Source organism: Sardina pilchardus, chromosome 9, assembly GCF_963854185.1.
Source record: "Sardina pilchardus chromosome 9, fSarPil1.1, whole genome shotgun sequence".
Lineage (NCBI taxonomy): Eukaryota > Metazoa > Chordata > Actinopteri > Clupeiformes > Clupeidae > Sardina > Sardina pilchardus.
Window position 1 is genome coordinate 33,626,346 of NC_085002.1, and position 22,704 is coordinate 33,649,049.

The 22,704-nt window shown below is 40.2% G+C and overlaps 3 protein-coding genes across 4 annotated transcripts in view; 2 read left to right on the top strand and 1 right to left on the bottom strand.

Moving 5' to 3' along the window:
- Positions 1 to 838: 838 nt before the first annotated feature.
- dag1 (dystroglycan 1) overlaps positions 839 to 22,704 on the top strand; it is a 33,712-nt gene continuing 11,846 nt past the window's right edge. The window contains exons 1-2 of one of the 2 annotated variants that reach the window (XM_062544834.1): positions 839 to 1,634; positions 3,969 to 4,086. The gene's annotated coding sequence lies outside the window, so the exon portion shown is untranslated. The remainder of the gene's footprint in view (positions 1,635 to 3,968; positions 4,087 to 22,704) is intronic. The other variant, XM_062544833.1, reaches the window with a different exon arrangement.
- On the top strand, positions 15,356 to 18,299 carry LOC134092711 (uncharacterized). Its single transcript, XM_062545739.1, has 4 exons — positions 15,356 to 15,505; positions 15,868 to 16,025; positions 16,370 to 16,426; positions 16,721 to 18,299. Exons 1-4 carry the CDS (start codon positions 15,356 to 15,358, stop codon positions 17,781 to 17,783), a joined length of 1,428 nt encoding a protein of 475 aa, XP_062401723.1. The 3' UTR covers positions 17,784 to 18,299.
- Positions 18,414 to 21,031, bottom strand: LOC134092340 (uncharacterized). Its single transcript, XM_062545139.1, has 2 exons — positions 20,816 to 21,031; positions 18,414 to 19,819 (listed from the first exon to the last, which is right to left on the bottom strand). Exon 2 carries the CDS (start codon positions 19,700 to 19,702, stop codon positions 18,554 to 18,556), a length of 1,149 nt encoding a protein of 382 aa, XP_062401123.1. The 5' UTR covers positions 19,703 to 19,819; positions 20,816 to 21,031; the 3' UTR covers positions 18,414 to 18,553.

Sequence of the window (22,704 nt, forward strand, 5' to 3'; positions counted from 1 at the left end):
TTTTTGTTGGGGTTATTTGCAGTTCATTTGCAGGTAGGCCTGCTTTTCCCCGAATGGAATATTGTGGACAAAACATAATTTTGTGCACATTAGGCTAGCCTGGGCCAGAGCCATGTTTTATCTACCACTCTGGCCTGGGCTACTCAGAAAATCTGCGGTAGCCTAGGTCTGCACTTAGGCTAATTTTGAGAGGGACACATTATAAACACACAGGCATTTGTGGGTGTTAACAGGTAGCTTCATTGCAGGTTAAAACAGACAAGGAACTGACTTATAGGGTTCCAAAATTAGGTTATTTTATTATGTTTATTTGTAGAGGCCTAAAGCACCGTTTTATTATTATTATAATTATATTATTATTATTATAGCCACATATTTATGTGCGTTTACTTCTGCTCTTTGGTTATCAGTTTAGTAATGACGAGCTATTTGACTTATTCACTCCTATGAAATATTGCTATTAAATTCAAAGCAGCCTAAGGTGTCTGCTTCGAAGTTAACTAGTCAAATCCCCCAAGTCCCCCAAGTGCTCTGTGACATAGCCTAAGCTTGACTTGTGTGAAAGAAAGGCCTATCCAATAGGCTAGCTGTAAATCTGATTTTGCAAATTGTATTGAAAGAAAGAAACGTGCTACAGGCCTAATCGACTCAGGTGTTTAGGCCTGCTTTCGTTCAACGGAAGTTATGAAATGTGGTCACGATATTTGCCTGCTGGGTCAGTGTCAAATAACCTGATGTGTTTCCAGGGGAAGGTGGGATACTAAGGGGGTGGAGTAGCCTAGTTCTTGGGCAGATAGCTGGTTAACAACGTCTCCTTCTTTGGAGCGGCTCTAAAGGGGAACATTCCATGGGAGCATTCCTCATCGGCTACCTAGCAATCTCCGTCGCCTACCGATAATGAAGACAAAACAGATAGTCAGACCAAAGAATATCTAGTAATGAATTCATAGACACCTCCTAGTGGTTTGTCGTTATGAGTAACGCAACGCCATTTGATTGTCTGCATGTCCAGAGAGCAGCCTGACGTTGGTTCTTGTTTTATATTTAGTTTGTTTATCCCCCTCCTTGTTTCCTGATCATAAACAAAACAGGACTTGTAATCGAGCCTCGTATTCGTGGCGCATACGACCTTTGATGGATTCGAACGCATCAAAGCAAGAGTGGGCAAAAATCAAGTAACTACTATACGGTTTTATTATTGTTATTATTATCATTATCATTATTATTATTTGGGCTGTGGGTGTATGTGTCTGTTTGCGTGTAGCGTAAAGCTGACATGAGCAGACGAGAATACACAAAGATTATTTAATGTCGCTGGTGCCTTCAGTAGGGGCGAATCTAGTGGATGTTAATCAAATATGATAATGACTGGCTGCGTTTCAGTAAAATTGCCAGTGTCTTTAAATGACGAGTTATTCGAAGCGATTTTAAAGTAGTGTTTCGGCGATCGACTAATCGAGACTGCTGCCTCCTACGACAGTGAAAGAGAATTCTATTTGTGGATGGGGAGAGAATTCAAGGAGAGGGCGAGAGTCTTCGCCTCCTCTTGATGGATACAAATCTGTCTGAAAACAATACACCATTGAGGTCTGAGATGAAAATACTGGCTTTGTGAAAACAGTGTTTTGGAAAAGGTAAGACTAACAGCTGTGGTTGCTGATCGTATAATGCGTTACATGTTTTTATATGCCGAGGTTAAAGTGGGTTTGATTAACGATAGACGCCTCTTGCTAAGTCTGCTTGCTAGCTTACTCGGTAGCAAGATGACGCCAGCTACAACTATTATTTTCTTCCCTCAAAACAGGTGCACTTCAAGACTTTTGGACGTATAGTTGGTTTGTGGCGACTAGAGGCGGTTGAATATTGAGTCTGAAATGTTGGTGGTGTGAAAAAATAAATGGTTTCAGCTTGCTAATGGAATACCGACAATGCTGGCCAGAGTTCGGTAGGACTGTGCAACATACCTATGTTCGCTGCATGTAACGTTAACGATGTAGAATCCGTCGCGCCCTGACGATGTGTACAAAGCCTGTGTTGATAATAAGCTGTTTTGACCTAACTAATCGTTAACTTCAGTGAGATGAGATTGCTGTCTCAAATTATCTTTGATTTGTAGTGTTAGTCGCAGTCGTTGAACAAATAAGCCAAGGCCTAAACCAGGCAGGCCTGGACGTTAGCTAGCTAGCTAGCCGAGGTTAACATGAAGTTGGGCTCCGATTGATAGTGTTGTCGTTGTCTGTAACGTTAATGGAAAGCTTCAGGAATAATGTTATGACATTAATGTTTGAGATGTTAACCATACGTGTGCAGGCAGTTTCAGTGCTCGCAAAACCGTTTTTATGTGAAAACACAACAGTGAAACGTATTACATCAACTTTATGTGATGTTAGAATTACAATGCGATAGCAACATCGTTATTTAAAGTCCGGTTGTATGTAAACCATAATGTCAACATCACTTTAATGTTAACGTCTTATCAGTCTTTGCTGTGTGATGGCATTTAATGATTAACCAGCATTTTAGCTGAATGTAACGTAGCGTGTTTAGGTTCCACCGGTTAGAGATACTAGAATACCTTAATTAGTTTCGTTTGGTGTTGAAACTGTGTTTATTTAACATGATGGATTGCATTAGGCTGATCTTGGACTTCTGATGAGCAAGTGATCCAAAGTTGTAGTCATTAAACGTCACACTAATATGACTTCTTATCGTGAAATAACTTTTACTTTTTCCTTCTGTTACCAGTGAATGTTAATGACAATGGATGACACTGTTATGTGTGGTGAGAAATCTAAAGAATGTGTCACAGTTGGGAAGTCATCCAGGCAGTGGGTCCTTCAAAAGTTGTATCTGATGTGGTTAGAATGTTCAAAACTCCACCGTCGAAAGGGGATATACGGGTAACCCAGAGCCATAGAGATTTCCTATATGGCTCTGGGGTTACCTGAATCCTTTATTGCTGTAGTGGCTGTTCAAGAAGTAGGTTACATTATTTGTGGAAGATTTATGCTGTAGATTAAATGTTAGTGTGTGTGTGTGTGTGTGTGTGTGTGTGTGTGTGTGTGTGTGTGTGTGTTTGTGTATAACCAGTATAACTGTAACAATTTTTGTTGTCAGTCTGATAAGATGATAAACTTTCAAAGCTGTGATATTCAAGGGCAAAGGAGTCATATATAGCCTAGTTTGTATAGTTTGGCAGGTTAGGCGCTACTTCTAGCCTTAATGTATAATGTGAATACAGGCCCAGATGATTAGACTCAAGGAATAATGGCACAATGGATCCATTAATTTATTCAGTTCATATAGCTTAGTTATGAGAAGAAGTAGAATATGACTTGTTTCATGAATGAGCATGCAAACGTGTACAAATAGAAAGCTAAAGTTTTGGTAAACAGGCTAATTAAATGTCATCAGGAAAGGCCTTGCACTTTCTCCCCCTAAAACAATGGGTTTTACCTAGCTGAAATTGCTAGTCAGGCAAGGGGCTCACGGACATGGCCCCAAAGTGTAGGCTAGTGTTGTAGCTGTCTGCTTGCGTTACCTGCCGGCTGTACCTCAAGCTTGGTAAAACTGATTGTTTTCTTTTTTTTTCTTACTGACAGTACTCAGTGACCTTGAGCAAGGGAGATTTATGTGAAAATCTGCTGGATTTCTCCTTTGACTAACTACGTGTATTTTATATAGTGAATATAGTGAATTGCTATTTGCTGATGTGGTAAAGATCTAGCACGATGAAAGCAATCAAATTTTAAGTAAGGTGAAATGTCAGTTTTGACTATTACCTATGGCGCTGAATTAGTACTCATGGTTCACATGTAGGTCACAACTCTAAAATTTCAGTCTAATGGCTTGATGGCCTCAATGATTATCCTTTTGGTTTTCAATAATGCACAGATGAAGCTGAAATAGAAGGCTAGGCTAGCTATGTTCCCTTTCAATAGAAATAATACCAACTTGTTTCTCTGAAGGAAGCCTTCCTTAGATCGGGAGGTAAATAGTCCTGAAAGCCTATGCCACATTCCTGTACATCATGAAGAGACATGCAAGCTCAGACCTGATTGGATTGAAGATAAGCCCTAACATGAGGTGGGCAGGCAAGCGAGAAAACTCCCATCCCATACATTCCAGCACAAGCTAAGACTTCTTTGTCTGTATCTGTCTATCATTATTTCCCTCTCATTCTTTTCCTCATAGATTGAGAGGAAAAACAGAGAATTTTGAGGTCTTGGACTTGGGCTCAGACAAGAGGAGGGCTAGGCTATTTATAGTAAATATGATAAATAGCCCTCTTCTTGTTTCAGCTCAAGTCCATTTTAAGTGTTTGTGTGGCTAGAAGAATGTTACATTAAAACAATGTTTCATATGCTTATGGTTACTTTTATTACAACAGTAAAAGAATGGATAAGCCTACAAAGCAAAATAGTATTAATGACTGATGTCAGTAACATCAATATCAATAATGAAAATATACAAAACCATAGATATGCAAACCATAACACTGAGAATGAATTAATGAAAAGTTAGCTCCAAGGTTTAGCATTCCCGTGTCACAGCAAGCTTGGAGACCCAACATGCTGTTTTAACAAAGAGTGGATGAGCATAAAATGTTAGCTAACTTGGTTCTCAGTTTGTGCAAAGTGATATTGCACCTAACTACCTATTAAGATTCATTGTTCCATTCCATCGGGTACATTTGATCCACTGAGGCACTTTGATTGGAAACCTAATTAACCATTAAACCAAATCTTACTGTGCTAAAGTTGGTTCCAAATTGCGCGCTGCTACAGGATGTCAGGTGCATAAGTAATGAGAGGGAATTTTGTGCTTTTCTGGGGGGTGGTATTCTTGTAGAACAATTAAGTGGGGCTAGTGAGGCTGTAGGCCTGAACAGACTCCAGGGCACTGTTTGGTGCAAGCAAATGGTGTTAATCTTCCACCACATGCACTGAAGCCCCTGATGTGGTAAGGAAACATAAACATCGTAAAAGAAAGCAGAGAAACAGGGTTGTGCCATTTCTCACAGTCAAACATTACAAACGTACAGCCTCTTTGTTTAAATTGACAATGTTGAATTTGATGTCTTGAGTCCTAAGCAGATTCGTCCACTGATCCTCCCAGTATAATTTCACACTCAGACACAAAACATACAGTATGTTTCACATGTGATGAGTTTTCAGCTTTGAATCCCACAAACATTATTCTGAATCAACTGTTCCTATGACAGAGCAATACATGGGACATTGGGACACTTAACCATCAGTTGCCGCGTCATCCTCTACTGCTTGGCTTGTGCTAAGCCTGAGCATGGAGTGAATTTGAAATATTGCTTAGCTTGTGAAAAGATGTGTGCTGATTGATTGTGAAGTTGTTGCAGAGGTGGTTTTATTTTGATAGATTTGAGGGGGTGGGTAGGTGGGTGGTTTGGCTGTACTTACTTGGCTGCTAGATCTGACAGCAGTGTACTTCTACACCTGGGAACAAAGCTCACCAAATGACGCGGTTAAAAAAAATGCACAATGTAGCAATAGGACTAATTCTCTAACTTTCCACAGACCTGTAGGCCTAGATGGAACACAGGCAAAATGATTGAATAAAAAAAAACGTCCTCCACAGCCTTGTGTGTGGACATGCAGTCCCGATGAGTTTCACAAGGAGAAACGGCTTCATAGCTTCATACCCTCATACTGACATTTATGAATTTCTCATGTTTGTGTTATAGGATAGCAATCCACCATTTATTAAGCCAAAATGTTGACATGGTTTGAAGCACTGTCTGCTGAAGAGTCTTGGGTTAAAGCTATGCGTGGTGAGCCATCCTATCTGTCTGCTCAGTGTAGTTTCACTAGGCTACTAGTCATAGAGCTGTGAGCAATGGTTTGTAGAAAGCATTGTATAAAAATGACAAAATTGACCTTGTTTATCTGTATTACACTGGCATATGTTACCAAAGGTGTTGAGGGGGTGAGAATGATGATGAAATGTATCTTTGTAGGTCTAGCTGTGGCTTTACTGGAAAGTTTAAGTTTCCAATTGAGAGTAGCCATTTGGGCAGTCAGCCATGACCTCGCTCTTCAGCTACCTCCTACTTCCCCCTCCCTCTAACTCTCACTGTGGACTCATTCACATTGAAGGTCCACACTCACAATCAGTTTGGTGTCTGAGCCTAACCTTTGTTTGGTCAGGGACTCCTTGAGAATTTCTTTGGCTAGCACACTCTCTTAAGTCCTAACCCCCCACCCCCCATACACACACATTGACGCATTTTCATCCCCTTGTCCCAATGACTGTGTTTTTGCAGTGCCTCTGTAAGGTAGTCCCCTTTTTGTGTTTTTTTTTTTTTTTTTTTAACCACCCCAATTAACCAGAACTGTGGTCTCAACAATATTTAGACTTTGAGACTCATTCAGTTTTAAAGCTAGCTCTATAGTTTAGTATAAGCAAAGCCAGTGCCTAAACTACATGGTCATCTAAACATGCTTTATACCAACAATTTAAAAATCATTTCAGAGCAGCACATTTGTCTTTAGTGTCAATTTTATTTTCACTAATGAGTGTATCAAAATGTTTTTTTGGCTTTGACCTCTTAGGAAGAGAGACTATTTCTATCTAGTTATGTCCAGGGGTAGGGAGTACTTATGGAGGAGAGAGGATAGGCTAGTTATTAATAGAGCAGCTAGAGATGAGGAACGTGAGAGGGGAATGAAGTAACAGTAGCCTGCAGAATGTGTTTCTGTCTGCTCTGTCTGCCTGTCTGTCTGTCTCACTCTCCATATGATTGTTCTGTTTTTGAATGTCAATGGAGTGGAAAATGATTGAACTGGTTTTATTGTCGTGTGACCAAAACATTCTGTTGGATCGTTTTTTTTTAAGTGTTTTGGAGTAAATACATCCTTGTCAGATTGACTCTGGATCATGATGCCCTGAGAAGTGTGGTTGAACACAGTGCTGTAATGATGGTCTCAGGCAAAGAGGATATGAGGTTGTGTCTTTTGAGTGGTTGTTTGGTTGTTAGCGCCTGCTGCAGTTGTCATTCACATCTTGTCCCAGCTGCCCCCAGCTGTCAACCTGACCAAACATGGAGGAGTTTGCTGGTGGTCTGCTTTAGAGACTAGATCTGCCATGTGATGTCAGGCTTACAAGAATAGCTGAGCACGGCAGGGAACTATTTTTTTCTGTTTCCCTTTGGAGAAAAGGTATCAGATGGTCAATAATGGGGTACACTAGTCTTTTTAATGCATTTTGTGCAATGTGTAGTATTTTTGGGGAAAAGGGATGGGATGGGTATCATAGGGGATGAGGGAGGTATCAATTCATATTGACTCAGAAGAAGGCTATGCAAAAAGGTTTGTTGTTACCGTGTCCTAAGTTATAATCAGGGTAGGAAGTGCTGTGCTATGTTGTAGGTCTAACGATGCCCCCTTAAGAAATACCAAGAACAGACTTGTCACAGACATGGCATAAATCATTTTCATTTTAGTCTGAATCATGTGATCAGTGATCATGCCAACGACCGAATTCATGGTGGATGAATTTTTGGATCTATAAAATGTGTAAAGCTATAGGCCTAAGTCCAAGGGTCTCTTGTGGAAGAGCATAGACAAATCACACTTACCAAAATGAACTGAGTGAGTGCTCAACTGTGCTGATTAATTTTGTGGGTTGCGCACAGCACACAAATAGTAAAAGAGATAACTATATTGTGTGGCGGAATAATATTGGGAGCACTTAGACTCTGCGCAGTAATATCCTCACTCCAAAGTGAAACCAAAAGTGCTAGAGTGAGGATATAACTGCGCCACACAATATAGTTATCCCTCTTACCTGCTTAGAAATGCACCACGTTTTATTTTATTTCGGCATACTTGGTCGTGTGACTACTCGTGTAACTGTATTTTAATATGGAAAACATGGAGGTGTTTGGTCGCTTCTAACTTCATCTCTGTTTGGATCCTAATGAATGCATTGGGCTAGCTAAGTGCTATCAAAGTTGTGCCGCGCGCCAGAGCCAGTGAGTGCACGCATTGAAACGTGAGAGGTATGTATCAACTCGTCTTAATTAGGGGAATAACGTAGTTTAATATAAAAAAAAACTGTGAAGTGTTCCTTTAAGGACACCAATTTTCTTTGTGAATGAATACTGTATAATAAATGTTTTTCTTAAAATACAGGGGTCATAAGTGGGCTGAACGATTATTAAAAATAATCTAGTTGCGATTTTTCTCGCCAATATTGCGATGCGATATGCAGGTAGGTGTTTGTCTTTGGAATTATTCAACAAAAACATGCAGTAAATCATGGCCAATACTATATTAGATTACAAATAAACTGTAATTTTCTGGAGGCCACACCTCTGTAATGAGATTTTTGTCTAACTACTTCAATCACAATAGTATATTTGAACTTACAACCTTGTACACATCAGAACAAAGTAGCCTACTGACAAAGAAGCATGGTGTAAACATTAAAATGAAAGTCAGTAACAAGTCACACAAACAAAAGTGCAGATTGCAAAAATATGAAAATATTTTAGAATCTGTGTTTAAATTCCCATAGCTGTTCTCATTGAGCTCAATACAAATCAAACCAGCTAATAGGCTAACTGAAATAAAACCATGCCAATATCTAGTTATGGTGAAGGGTATGTGATGATGTGGGGATAATTTAAATTTTCAATTCAATTTCACATATAGAGTGCCAAAACATTACACGTCTCTTTGTTGTGTTAACATTCAGAGAGCGTTCTTGAGTGACCGGGGCGAGGAACAACTCCTTAGAATTCGGGATACATGCTTGAGGAGGACCTGTATTTGATACCATGCTAAAGTTGCTTAAAAAGCGGAATATGAAATGATCATTTGACAATTGATCTTAATGCCTTAATTCAAAAAATGAGTAAAAATCAAACTGCTAAGGACACCAATTTTCTTTGTGATTGAAGAATGTATCGTACATAAATAATGTTCTTCCTTAAATGCTAGGGAGCATAAGTATTTGAACCCTATGTTAAATTTCCATAGGAGCTGGAGGATTTTTTTATGTTTTTATTTTTAAAGGTCAGCTATTTCATGGATCTAGGATATTATGCATCCTGATAAAGTTCCCTTGGCCTTTGGAATTAAAATCACCCCACATCATCACATACCCTTCACCATAGCTAGAGATTGGCATGGTGTTTTTTTCCAGTTGGCCTATTAGCCTGTTTTATGCTCAGTGAAAATCAAACAGGCTAATAGGCCAACTGGAAAAAGCGGATTTTATATTCCGCTTTTTAGGCAACTTTAGCATGGTATCAAATACATGTCCTCCCCACTGTATAGGAAGAAACCTCGGACAGATGTACGACTCATGGGCCCAACACATCTGCTTAGGGTCAGTTACAGTACAGTAAGGTCATTTTTAGTGTCAAAGTTCAAAAAGTCCAGTGTAGGGAATAAATTAGGGATTAGGAATTGCTTTAAATCTTAATATTTAAATTCCAAAGGCCAAGGGGACACTATCAGGGTGCATAGTGTCCTGGATCCTTGAAATAACTGGCATTTAAAAAATAAAAAATCTGCCTACCTCTATGGGAATTCGAACACATAGGGTCAACATAGGGCTCCAATACTTATGACCAAAGAAAATTATTTCCTTAAAGATGGGATATTTCATCATTTTCCGCATTAAGACCAATTTCCTTAAAGAGAAACTATGCAGGATTGGCGATTTCATCTTAAGTTTCGGTTTCGTTTTTAATTTTTGCTCGTTTTATGCTTGCATATTTCTCTGCAGAGCTTCCCTGACAGCTTTAGCGTGTATATTTATACATATATAGGCTATATATAAATATATAAATTGCAAGCGTGGTTCTTCTTGTTCTTTACTCGTCTCAGCCTTCCAGATGTAAACAGGGAACGATCGTCTCCTGAACAAACTGCAAGGTTGCAATAGTGGATAGGGACACTGGGGGCGGGAGGAAATATTACTGTTTTCGATAAAACTGGTCAGTCAAGCAAAATAACGATTTCTAAGCGATTTTATGACCATGAAAAAGTTGCATAGGGTCTCTTTAAGATGATTTTATATTCCTCTTTATAGTCAACTTAAGCATGTGTATCAATACGGAGGGCACTGTATTTGGGCCCAACAGCTAAACAAACACCCATCTCTTTAGTACAATGCAATAGTTTTGCCCTCCCTCACACCTTCCCATTACTTTTTGCTCCAGCATCCTGTTGTTTGGCAGGAATTGGTGTGTGTCCCAATGTAGACAGATCCAGGGCTGTGTGTGTGGACACCTTTATTTCAGCAGATGCAGAAATGTGATGCCTAGTGGATTGTGAGAATAGATTTGTTAAATGTAAGAAAATGTGTAGGCCATTGGCTTAGTCATTAATTCCCCCTTAAACTTTTACAACTGTGTGAGGTCAGTGTGAAGTTATCAATCAGCTTACCTTAAACCAGCGTTTCTCAAACTGTGGGGCGCAGAGACATGCCAGGTGAGGCGTGAGCTGACGTGAAAAAACGGATATTTCTTTTTAATCTGTAGCCTGTGCCCTCCTTTATTGATAATTACGAGAATGCACCTCCATCTCACAAAACAAACACAAACAAGGTAATCTAGACTCTTGTAGGCCTATCATTGACCAAATGAAAATGTTAGTCTGTCCTGGAACCATAGTCCGAAAAAAATGATTGACGTCGTAATTTTAATTGCAGCGGAAACAAATTTTTTTTTCATTTTCGAGACGAGCGCAGTGAAATTGAAGGATATCTTGGCTATCTGTCTGACGACATCATTGCTGTTCTGCGACCTCGAAGAACAACTGCTTGACAAACGCAAACACTCATGTTTTGCCTTGCAAGTGGACAAGGCCACTGACAGTTACAAAGGTGGTTTAGTTATTGCTTATGTCCGCTTTGTTAACTTGACAGCGGCCGAAGATATTCTATTCTGTATGCCAAAAGTAGGGCCACTTAGATGAATTATTCAAGATTGATCTCAACAATTAGTCTACCTGGCAGAACAGGACATCAAATGGGAAAACTGTGAGGGACTTTGCTCGGTTGGCGCACAGATAATAGCAGGTAAAAGAAATGCTATCGTTGTGATAAAGATGGTAGTGCCCGATGCGCAACAGACAGACTGTTTCATTCAGGGAAGCGCTCGCATCAAGGCTTGACCTGAATAAGATAGTAAGAGTGTTGAACTTAATTTATAACAAAATGGTAGTATATAGTTGGCCCTTTTGCTGTATTTTTGGAAATCAGCTTTTTTTGAAGCAAGGATTGACACCTTGTCAATGACAAAAAACTGACATTATTGGTCATTGATTTAGATTTTTATTTTTCTCTATTTTTGAACTGATATTTATCTGTAGTAGCCTAACTGTTATTTGTTACTGATGTATATTTAGCAAGTAACGTTATAATTGTGACAATTTTGAGCTTGACCTATACCTTCTTAGAGCGATGATGGACAGGTGGGGCTCGAGAAAGCCCCCTTGATCAAAGTGGGGAATGAAAGAAAAAGTTTGAGAACCACTGCCTAAACTTACTTAGTTGGTTGGTTGTCACCAGGATTCGGAGCTAGAGTTCAGTAGGGAGACAGCCACAGGAAAGCAGCTTCCTCTGAATCGGCTGGTTCAGGTTAGGGCTGCACGATATATCTAAAATGTATCGTTATCACGATATCAACGCTTGCGATGGACGTACTGCAAAGATTACTTAATTTTCGATAAAACTCGATACATTTTCTGTGCCGTGCATGCCATACAGTCTATAAGCCATCAGACCCCATTCTGCAACATGTTCTTGACTCAACAAATTAGTGGTCAGAAAACCATTTTATGTTGACATGCAGTTAAATGATTATGTTTACATGTATTACAAATTTTGAATGCTTTAAGTGGTTTCAAGTTTTTATTTATTTCAACTTAATTTTGTTGACCGTAGCAGAAAATGTTTCAAGGGGCCGAGATGATTTATGTCTGGCATTGCCATTGTAGCCGCATTTTTCCCAATAAAAATAATGTTGGAATGGAATAAATGCATTTCTTTTTTAATAGTGGTAAAAAAATGTGAATAGACAGATTCTTCTTCAAGTCTTCTTCAGCTGCAGTATTCCCAGTGTGGGACATTCATTTCACACACTACTAATAGAAATGCACTATAGGAACACCTATTTTTTTCTTCTCGCATACAATATCCAACTATAAATATCTTCAGAATACTAATAAGTGTATAACTGGAAAGTTGGTGTATAGGTGCTACATAGGCTGAGATGTTGGAAAATTACAAAAAACTAATTTTGAGATAACAGCCTTGAAACACAGCCAATAGCATGCATTCTCAGTCTACACTCTTCTTTGAACTTTCGTGATTGCTTGCGGATACAAAGGAAGTGTCCATATTTGGATGGCATAACGTCATGCAGGAGAAACACAGCTTTCCAACGACACCACACATGATATGTTTTGTATCACGGTCGTGGTAGTGTATGACATGTTAGAATGCTTACTTTTGGCGAATTTAGAAGAAATATACAGTTATGTTCATAATAATAGCAGTGTTTAAAAAGGTGAGTAAACCTCAAAATTCTTCAAATAAATTGTATTTTAATGAACACAAATGCATAGGGGACACTGCACATTCTATTTCAAAGCCAGAAAATTGGAAAAAAGTAATTGAATTTGATCATATTTGACAAAGTATATATAAATAAAAAAAATAGCAGTGTTGACATCTTTCTTCACAAAATTTAAAAAATGTACTGCATAAACTAAGAAAGGCTGAAGATAAAACTTTCCTGAGATTCATAAACTAATATTTAGTTGCATAACCATGGTTTGTGATAACTGCTTCACATCTGTGGCACATGGAGTCGACCAACTTCTGGCACCGGTCAACAGGTATTGCAGCCCAGGACAATTGTACTACGTTCCACAATTCCTCTGTATTTCTTGGTTTTGCCTCATGAACAGCATTTTTTATGTCAGTCCACAAGTTTTCAATGGGATTAAGGTCCGGGGATTGTGCTGGCCAATCCATTACTTGAATTCTGTTTGTCTGGAACCATGATTTTGCTCGCTTGCTGGTGTGTTTTGGGTCATTGTCTTGTTGAAACATCCATTTCAAGGGCATTTCCTCCTCAGCATACGGCAACATGACTTCTTCCAGTATTCTGATGTACTCAAACTGATCCATGATTCCTGGTATGCGATAAATAGGACCAACACCATAGTACGAGTAACATCCCCATATCATGATGCTTGCACCACCATGCTTCACCGTCTTCATTGTGTACTGTGGCTTGAATTCAGTGTTTGCAGGACGTCTGACAAACTGTCTGGCCCTTAGACCCAAAAAGAACAATCTTACTCTCATCAGTCTACAAAATATTATGCCATTTCTTTTTAGGCCAGTCAATGTGTTCTTTGGCAAATTGTAACCGCTTCTGCACATGTCTTTTTTTTAACAATGGGACTTTGCGGGGGCTTCTTGCTGGTAGCTTGGCTTCACATAGACGTCGTCTGATTGTTACAGTACTCACAGTCAATCTTAACTCTTCTTTGATCCTCCTGGAGCTGATCATTGGCTGCGCCTTTACCATTTTGGTTATTCTCCGATCCATTCACATAGTCAATTTAATTTCAATTTAATTTTGCTTATAGAGCGCCAATACATTACACATGTCTCATGGCGCTTTACAGAGTGTCTCATGGCGCTTTACAGAGTGTTAGACATAGTCGTTTTTCTTTTTCTTCCTCGCCTCTCTGGTTATGGCTGCCATTTTAAAGCATTTGCTATCATTTTAGCTGAACAGCCTATACTTTTCTACACTTCTTTGTATGTTTTCCCCTCTTTTTATTATTTTTTTTAATCAAAGAACGCTCTTCTCCTGAACAGTGTCTTGAACGACCCGACAAATGCACAGCCAGCATATATGCAGTCAGTTGCCTTGATCCTTAAGTAAGGGCCACCTGTTTAACACCTTTTTTTTTTTACATAATCAATGACCTCACTAATTGAACTCAGCACCCCCCCCCCCCCTTCAGTAAATGATTCAGTTTCACAGAATCAGTAGTATGTACGTCATGCCTGTTGGGTCTGTTGGTTTTCTATACCTTTACTGAACCTTCTAGTGTAGAAGTTGAAATTCTAACAAAAACAGTCATTTATCTTGCTAGTGATGTGGGACTGCTATTATTTTGAACACAACTGTACAGGCGTGAGTAGACAAAAGGCAATGAAATAAACCTCTAAATATGTAAATCGGACTTTGTTTTTGTAGTAGTGTGAAAGAATACATGCTAAGGTGGCAACTCGAAGCAAAACGATGTTCATTCCTGCCGTGGCTATGTTGCTGCTTGTTGACGGCGCTTGTGGTTCAGCTGTGAGCACGCAATTAGCGGCAAGGACGGGAGGTGATGTGTGCTGTTTATGTAACCTGAAGTGACAGCTTAGGAAATTCCACGCAATATGGCAAAGCACAGCGTTTGCTGCATAGAAAAACTCAGTATTAGCGCTTTATCTAGCCCTGAGTGTTGGCCTTTGCTAGCTTCATCAAACTTTGCAAACTCAGCTGTGTGATGTTACAATTAGGTGCGAGTGCATTTGATCGGCATAAAATCAGCATGTCTCAGACTGACCGGCCGGTCGCCGGTCACGGCCGATCACGTGAAAATTGGCCGATTCCGGTCACCAGCCAATCTATCGGTGCATCTGGTGAAGCTTCTTGATCAGGGTAGTGGTATTGAAGAGCCAAGAGAGGTCCTCAGAGATGTCGACATCCAGAAATTTGAAGCTGGTGACGCGCTCCACCTCAGTCCTGTTGATGAAAATCGGGGTGTGTGTGCTAGTTTTACACATCCTGAAGTCCACAAAGAGCTCTTTGGTCTTCTTGGTGTTGAGAGCCAGGTTGTTGTCAGTGCATCATGATGTTCGGTGCTGGACCAGGTACGCCGTTGTTTAGGGTGATGGTTGAGGAGGTGTGATTATCTAACAGGAAGTTCAGAATATAGTGACAGACAGAGATTGTTGCCCAGTTCACTTAGTTTGGTGATCAGTTTGGAGAGTATGATGGTGTTAGTCAGTGAACGGCATTGTCACTCTGCAGGCAGATACTAATCATCCAAATGGCACTGCTGCCATCTAGCGGTTCGGATCGCTAGTACAGTCGGTTTACAAGCCTGAAACTCTGCCAGATCGTTCTCAAGCCCACCCATGAGCCCTCCCTTTTGAAAAATGCAATTGACGTCTATAGACGTCAATGGCAGTCTATTCGCTTTATTCACCCGAGCACCAAAACGAGGCTGAGGTGTACACAAAATAGAATGTTGACGCAGCGCTAGCTTTAAGCAGCTGTTTGACAGCGATGGCGCCCCACTGCTGTGTACCCAGATGCACTTCTTCGATGAGAAAAAAATCATATCGCGGACAAACATTTCATCGGTTGCCGAAAGATGCCGTTCTTCAGCGTGAGTGGGTGAAAAACATACGGAGGGATCCTGGTCGTCATTTCAAGGTAAGATAATTATGTTTTATGGTGTGCACTAGATTAGCTAGCTAGCTAGCAATGTAATTCTGAGGTAGCTGCTAATGTTAAACGTAGCTGCTAGAACAGGCGTCTAGTCAGCCTAATCTAATGATGAAAACAGTAAAATATAAATTTGTTCTCACGAAAACTATAATCTACGTGCTACTATCAGATTATTTGTTTCACTCTGCAAACCGCAATGATGCACCTAGGTTCACGTTAACGATGTCATATTATGCTAGATTTAGCTTACCTAGCGAACAAAGTTATAGTGCAAGCATTTGATAATATCAGCTAAGTAATCTTGTTTGCAAAAGAAATTCAAAATGTCGTGACCTCTACTGTTACAGATCACTACAGAGACGAAGGTGTGCTCTGAGCACTTCTTGAAAGAGTGCTTTGTGAAGACCATCGGAGGAATCACAACACTCAAAAAGGATGCTGTGCCTACCTTGTTTGCGTGGAGCTCAACGAGGTCAGAGAGGAGAACCATCGTTCGGAGACCAAGGTTGGTTAACTCTATCTTTAAGTGTGATTATTATAGATGACCTAAGTCTCCCTTTCAAGCCCATGCGAGAGAGAGAGAGAGAGATTACTGCATGCTTTGTCATTTCAGCCATGTACACTATAGCGAGACGAAAGCGGTGCTACATGTGAGATTCATAGAAATACATTTGAGACAGGCTACATAATACATACATGAAGTGCGGCAGACAACAAGACAGGGCACAAGTATACTTGTATTAAGAGCACTGATTTTTTTTTGTATTTAGCAAGTGCATTTCAGTATAGTGTGAATAAAAACAATAGCAGCTTGTGATGTGATGACAGTTCTGTGCTTATTATTTTCAGTACTTCTACAGTGGACGCTGATGAGAACCAGCATGATTTGGGCATGGATGTTCTGAGGTAAGCAAAATAAATTGTGGTTGATTACATGCATGGACTGGTCCTGTCAGTGTAGGGATTCATAGTCTAGCATGCATAACAATTGTATGGGGGGGGCGGGGGGGGGGGTTGGGGGAAATGAGAGCAATGAGAGCGCTGCTAGGAGTAGTAAAAAAATGTAGTATATTCCACACTGGTGCTCTTTTGAGGCCGGGCAAAAATTAAAGTACAGTCAGTCAGTTTTTTGCCAGTTTGGAAATTACAGCTTGGTTACAACTTATGTTCTTCAATATTTTCTTCCCCCCACAATTCCAGTGAAGAGACCCCCGCACCACATCCTGATCATGATTATGCTGTTCGACCCCTTACACTCCAGGAACAACTTGAGGCCGCTCGCAAGGTTATCAACGAGCAAGAGAAGTTAATTTCTGAGCTTCAAGAAAAAGAGTTTGTTGTGACAAGATTTCAGTGTGATGACAAGCAGATGTCCTTTTATACAGGTTTTACAGATTATGCCACATTTAAAGCAGTGTACATGGCTCTGCAGCCCACAGCAGTAAATATGGTAGGATGGAGTCAGGCCCAGAGGCTAAAACAGACAGATGAAGACCTCATTAGACAAGGATTCAGCATTTCTAAACTAGCAACCGTTGACCAGTTTTTTCTTTTTCTATGTCGGTTGAGGCAGGGTTTCCCTGAGCAGGACCTTGCAGTGCGCTTTGGTGTTTCACAGTCAACTGTAAGTAGGATTTGTGTGACCTGGGCAAACTTCCTTTACTTTATGTTAGGATCACTTCCCATTTGGCCTTCAAGAGCAACAGTAGATGAGCTTATGCCTACTTGCTTTAAAAGCACTTACCCACAAACCAGAGTAATACTGGACTGTACAGAAATACATGTACAGAGACCTAGCTCTAAAGTGCTCAACTCTGTCACATACTCTCACTACAAGGGCAACACAACTCTTAAGGGCCTGATTGGAATTGCACCGTCTGGAGAGGTGACATTTGTCAGTGACCTGTATACAGGTTCAATATCTGACAAAGAAATAACAAAAATGTCAGGCATCCTGCCTTTACTTGAGGAGGGTGATGCCGTCATGGCAGATAAAGGCTTTCTTATTAAGGACTTGCTTTCTGACGTAAATGTCTCCCTTGTGATACCACCCTTCTTAGGCCCAGCTGGACATTTCAGTGCTGAGGAAGTCAGACAGACACAAACAATAGCCAGACTTAGAATTCATGTTGAACGTGCTATTAGGAGGATTAAAGAGTATCACATTTTTGATGGAGTTTTACCCATGACACTTGTGGGCTCTGTTAATCAGTTGTGGACAGTCTGTGCCTTGTTAACCAACTTCCAAGGGCGGTTGTACTGAAACAGTGTCATACTACACTGACTTCTAATTTTAATCAGTTTGAATTTACATTTGGTTACTTGAGTATTCATTGTTATTGTTCATTTTTACAAATCTATACAAAGCTTTAACGTTGTTCATTTTTACAAATCTATACAAAGCTTCAACGTTGTTCATTTTTACAAATCTATACAAAGCTTGTACTTTGTTAAAAACTTGAGTATTCATTGTTATTGTTCATTTTTACAAATCTATACAAAGCTTTAACGTTGTTCATTTTTACAAATCTATGCAAAGCTTTAACGTTGTTCATTTTTACAAATCTATACAAAGCTTTAACGTTGTTCATTTTTACAAATCTATACAAAACTTGTACTTTGTTCTGTTTTCTACAAATGTATACAAGACTTGATTGTTCTTCATTTTCATAAAATCTAGATGTCATTGTTCATTGCCCCACTGACACTGCACTTTATCCCCCCACCCCACCTGCGTTCTGTGCACTTTACTTGCCCACCCTAACTAAGCACAGTATAGACTGACATGTAGAATTCATTTCACTGCATGTTTTTCAGCAGTATCTGTGTGTGAATAAAATATCCTTGTTATCTATGCAAAACTGAAACTTTGTTGTTCATTTTTACAAATTCAAACAGAACTTGAAATTTATTGTTACTTTTCCTATACAAATGATTACAAAAACAAGGTGACTCAAATCATGAAATGTTATGAAAAGGCAATTATGAAAATATGAATAAGAGCTATATACATTGGTATGCAATCACTGGAAGTCAATGATTATGTTGTGATTTGTGGCACAAAGCAGGCAGAAAGTATGAGAAAAAGAACATGTCCAGCTTAGCCTTCATGCTCTCCCATTCACTGGGGTTGAAGTGGATACGCTCCAAGTGATAGTCCTGTCTGCACTTCACAAAGAAATCACACCATACCATACCGGTGACGCCCATCTGCCCAACCATCTGGAAATAGTACTCATGGGAGGTCTTCAGAGTAAATTTACCATCAGCTTGGCAGAGCAAGTAGCCACACTCGCTGATGCTTTCCTTGTCTGGACATTTGATTTCAAGGAGCCCATGAGTTGGTGTTGCACTCAGGTCACACACTTTCCTGTCAGGTGATGCACCCAGGTGTGGGGCGTGGGGGTTAATAACCAGACCACAAGGGTAGATGTCATTACCAGACAGGGCGCTGTACTCAACAGCTGCAACTGGCTCCATTTCCAGCCCTCTCTTCATAGCTTTTGTTTGCACACTTTTCCTCTCCATAAGGTTGGTTGCCAAACTCTCAAACTCCTTCACCCTTGAACAAATTCTTTTGAAAGATGTTGATGTAAGTCTCTTAACACGCACTTGATGCCAGGTCTTGCTAAGGCTTTGTCCTCTTGTATCTCTCTCCAACTGCTCTGCATCGAAACGTGTGACAGCCAGACCACCGTAATAGCACGCCTCAGTTTCATCCAGCACAGTGGAAAATGAGCATGGCTGTGGTGAAAAAGGAAGTGGTGGGTCATCATCATCAAGACTGACTGACAGTGAGGTGTGGTTTTGGTAGCTACAAACAGATCCCCTCGGAAGGTCCCCAAAGTGTGTTGAGACAGAAGGAACTGGCTGCTTACGATTGGCTTCCAGTAACTTAAACATTTGGCTCTTACTACCAATTGTATCCAGGTTTCTGTAAAGCATCTCTGCCAGTTCCTCAGCAGGTAATGGAAACGGCACAGGGCAGTACAAGTTACTCATGAGCCCCTCAGCAGAGCGTTGCTTTTTCTGTGGTGGTGCGTTCATCAGTGGCGGTTTAAGCTTGGACACACTTACTGTACTCACAGCTCTTGGAGTGACACCTAATGACCTTGATGGAACATGCCAGGCTTGAGGTAGCGATGTCCTGCTTGTAGTTGGAGGGACAGATGTAAAACCCATTTTGACATAATGGGCCAAGGTGTAGAGAAGACCTATCAGGTGATTGCACTGTCCCAAGCCAGCTTTGCAATTGCATTTAGTCTCGCCAATGAAAGGCGGCTGAAGGGAAAGCTCCACCTAGAAAAATAATAAAATGTTAGAAAATTGTGTGGTGACTGTGCATACAGCATCAACTTCTACAATAGCTTATCTCCTATAAAGAGTAACACTGAGGGCATCATTAATTAGGTACACAGTACATAATCATGGACACTCAATGTACTGAAACTGAGGGCTGAGGAATAACTTTGTAACAATACATGACTATAAACAGTGGCTGTTTCCGAAATAGCATACGTGCTACTGCTGTACAACTTACAAAACAACAGTACAGTATGCGATTTTGGAAACAGTATTTTACCATCTATAGTTTTAATCTACCTCATTCATCATCATCATCGTTTTTATATGTTTTTTATTGAGCATGGCTTTTGGAAACATAATTGTAAACATACACCTGCATTATATTATTAGGATACCCCCAAATAGAAACTATCAAACAATAATAAAATAATCGGTATGCCAGAGAAAATCTTAAATTTCAAGCAACCTGATGCCTGAACAGAGCTTTCCTCAACCCTGCAGTAACTGCCCTTTGAACCGAGCAACTGACGAACTCTGACACCTTGCCCTGTCTTCCTTTCAATGTAACCATGTTCCGTATCAGTGCCTGGGTGTAGCACCGTTCCGTACAATTGACACTTTTGCAATAAGCCACTCGAATCCATAGTTAACATGTTACTTTCAGTCAGACAGGGCAAAATGCACTGATCAGAACAATCATAATGAACGTATAGCAAGCAGATGTTAGCAGTGGTTTTGCTCCGCGAACTGAGCAGTTCCACTCATGATACCTGCAAGTTGTAAGGCGCCTCGTTTTTTCGCATCGAGCGAAAAGATCTAGCCCTCACAGCTAAGTCAAGCCCTGTCTGGTTCTTTCTGACTGTCGGATAAATACATGTTAAGATTTCAATAAAACATAAAATATCACTCAAAACAGTCTGCGACGTTACGTAGCGTCGGTGAGCTAACTGGCTAACCAACAAGCTAATGTTGCAGAGGAATAAAACTTACCTTCCACGTCGTGTATGTATCCTTCTATCCAATTGCTGTAGCCTTTCAGCAAGACAGCCCGGGGAATGTCGCAGTCCTTACTGGCCCAATTCTCTATTATTTCCACTGATAGCTCTGGCATGGAGAGTAGATTTGTGGTCCAAACAGGGGCTGCCATCGTGACCTCTCAGCGAAATTTAAATGTGAGCGCTATCGTCTTCAGCGCTTCCTGTTTACTTCCGGGTTTGTGTACACCTCAGCCTCGTTCTGACTTCAAAATGGACGCCGGGTGAATTTAGCGAATGTATGTGTCTAAATTGACGTTTAAAGACGTCAGTGGCAGTGAATGAGTTAAAGGAACACTTCACCGCTTTTTCATATTAAACTACGTTATTCCCCTAATTAAGACGAGTTGATACATACCTCTCACATTTCTATGCGTGCACTCACTGGCTCTGGCGCATGGCGCAACTTTGATAGTACTTAGCTAGCCCAATGCATTTATTAGGATCCAAACAGAGATGAAGTTAGAAGCGACCAAACACTTCCATGTTTTCCCTATTAAAATACAGTTACACGAGTAGTCACACAACCAAGTATGGTGAGACAAAATAAAACGTGGTGCATTTCTAAGCAGGTAAGAGGGATAACTATATTGTGTGGCGCAGTAATATCCTCACTCTTGCACTTTCAGTTTCACTTTGGAGTGAGGATATTACTGCGCAGAGTCTAAGTGCTCCCAATATTATTCCACCACACTATAGTTATCCCTTTTACCTGCTTAGAAATGCACCACATTTTATTTTGTCTCACCATACTTGGTCGTGTGACTACTCATGTTGTGTAACTGTATTTTAATAGGGAAAACATGGAGGTGTTTGGTCACTTCTAACTTCATCTCTGTTTGGATCCTAATAAATGCTTTGGGCTAGCTAAGTGCCGTGCGCCAGAGCCAGTGAGTGCACGCATTGAAACGTGAGAGGTATGTATCAACTCGTCTTAATTAAGTGAATAACGTAGTTTAATATGAAAAAAAAAAAACGGTGAAGTGTTCCTTTAAAGATAGGAGCATTTTTGGTTATGTTGTGAATCTTCCCATTTATTCGAAAAAACATGATTTACAGTTTTGCCGGTTTAATTGGCTTAGTCTGCCAAACACTTTTCTCATTTCCTTGTACTGCCATGCACTGGACATGACAGTGAATAATTCCAATGTAATTCTATTTTAACACACCAAATCTCAGAATACTTTAGTGTGTTGTGTGATATCCACATCTGCGGTACAGTTGCAGACAAAGTTAGTAACAGTTAGCATGTGGAGGTGTCATCTTGCTTTCTGTCCCAAACAAGGCACACCTGAAATATGTTCACCCAACAACCCATAGGATTTTTAGCTGGCTGTGGGCGTTTGCAATATCCGAGAATAGCCGAGAGGTGTATGTTTAAAGTAGGTTGAATGTTTTAGGCTTAATCTGGGGTTTGTTCAGTTTGGCTTATTTTCTTGGATTGGGACATTTAATATTGAATTGTTGTCTTCCCTTGATCCTTGCCGCTTTCTATTCCCAAGGCTATTTAATGTAGCCTTTTTGATGATCAAAGGACAATGTTCTATCTCAAATCTATTTTCTTTGTCTCAAGAAACAAATCTGCTCTTGTTGAGGGAAGTCTACATTATTTCTCTTCAGTCCCCCTTAGGAGAAATAAGAAGAATGCTGCAATGGTCCCTACTCACTGCAAGATACTACATTGTTGACATCTTTTGCTACTAAATTACAAAGTATTTAAACATCTGTGTAGTGGTTTATCAATTTGAATTGATAAGGAGTTCACTGTACTATTCATCAGTTGTTGCTGAATGAATGTTCAGGTTGTTTTTTGGGCCATTGGCACCATTTTACAAATGTGTTCTA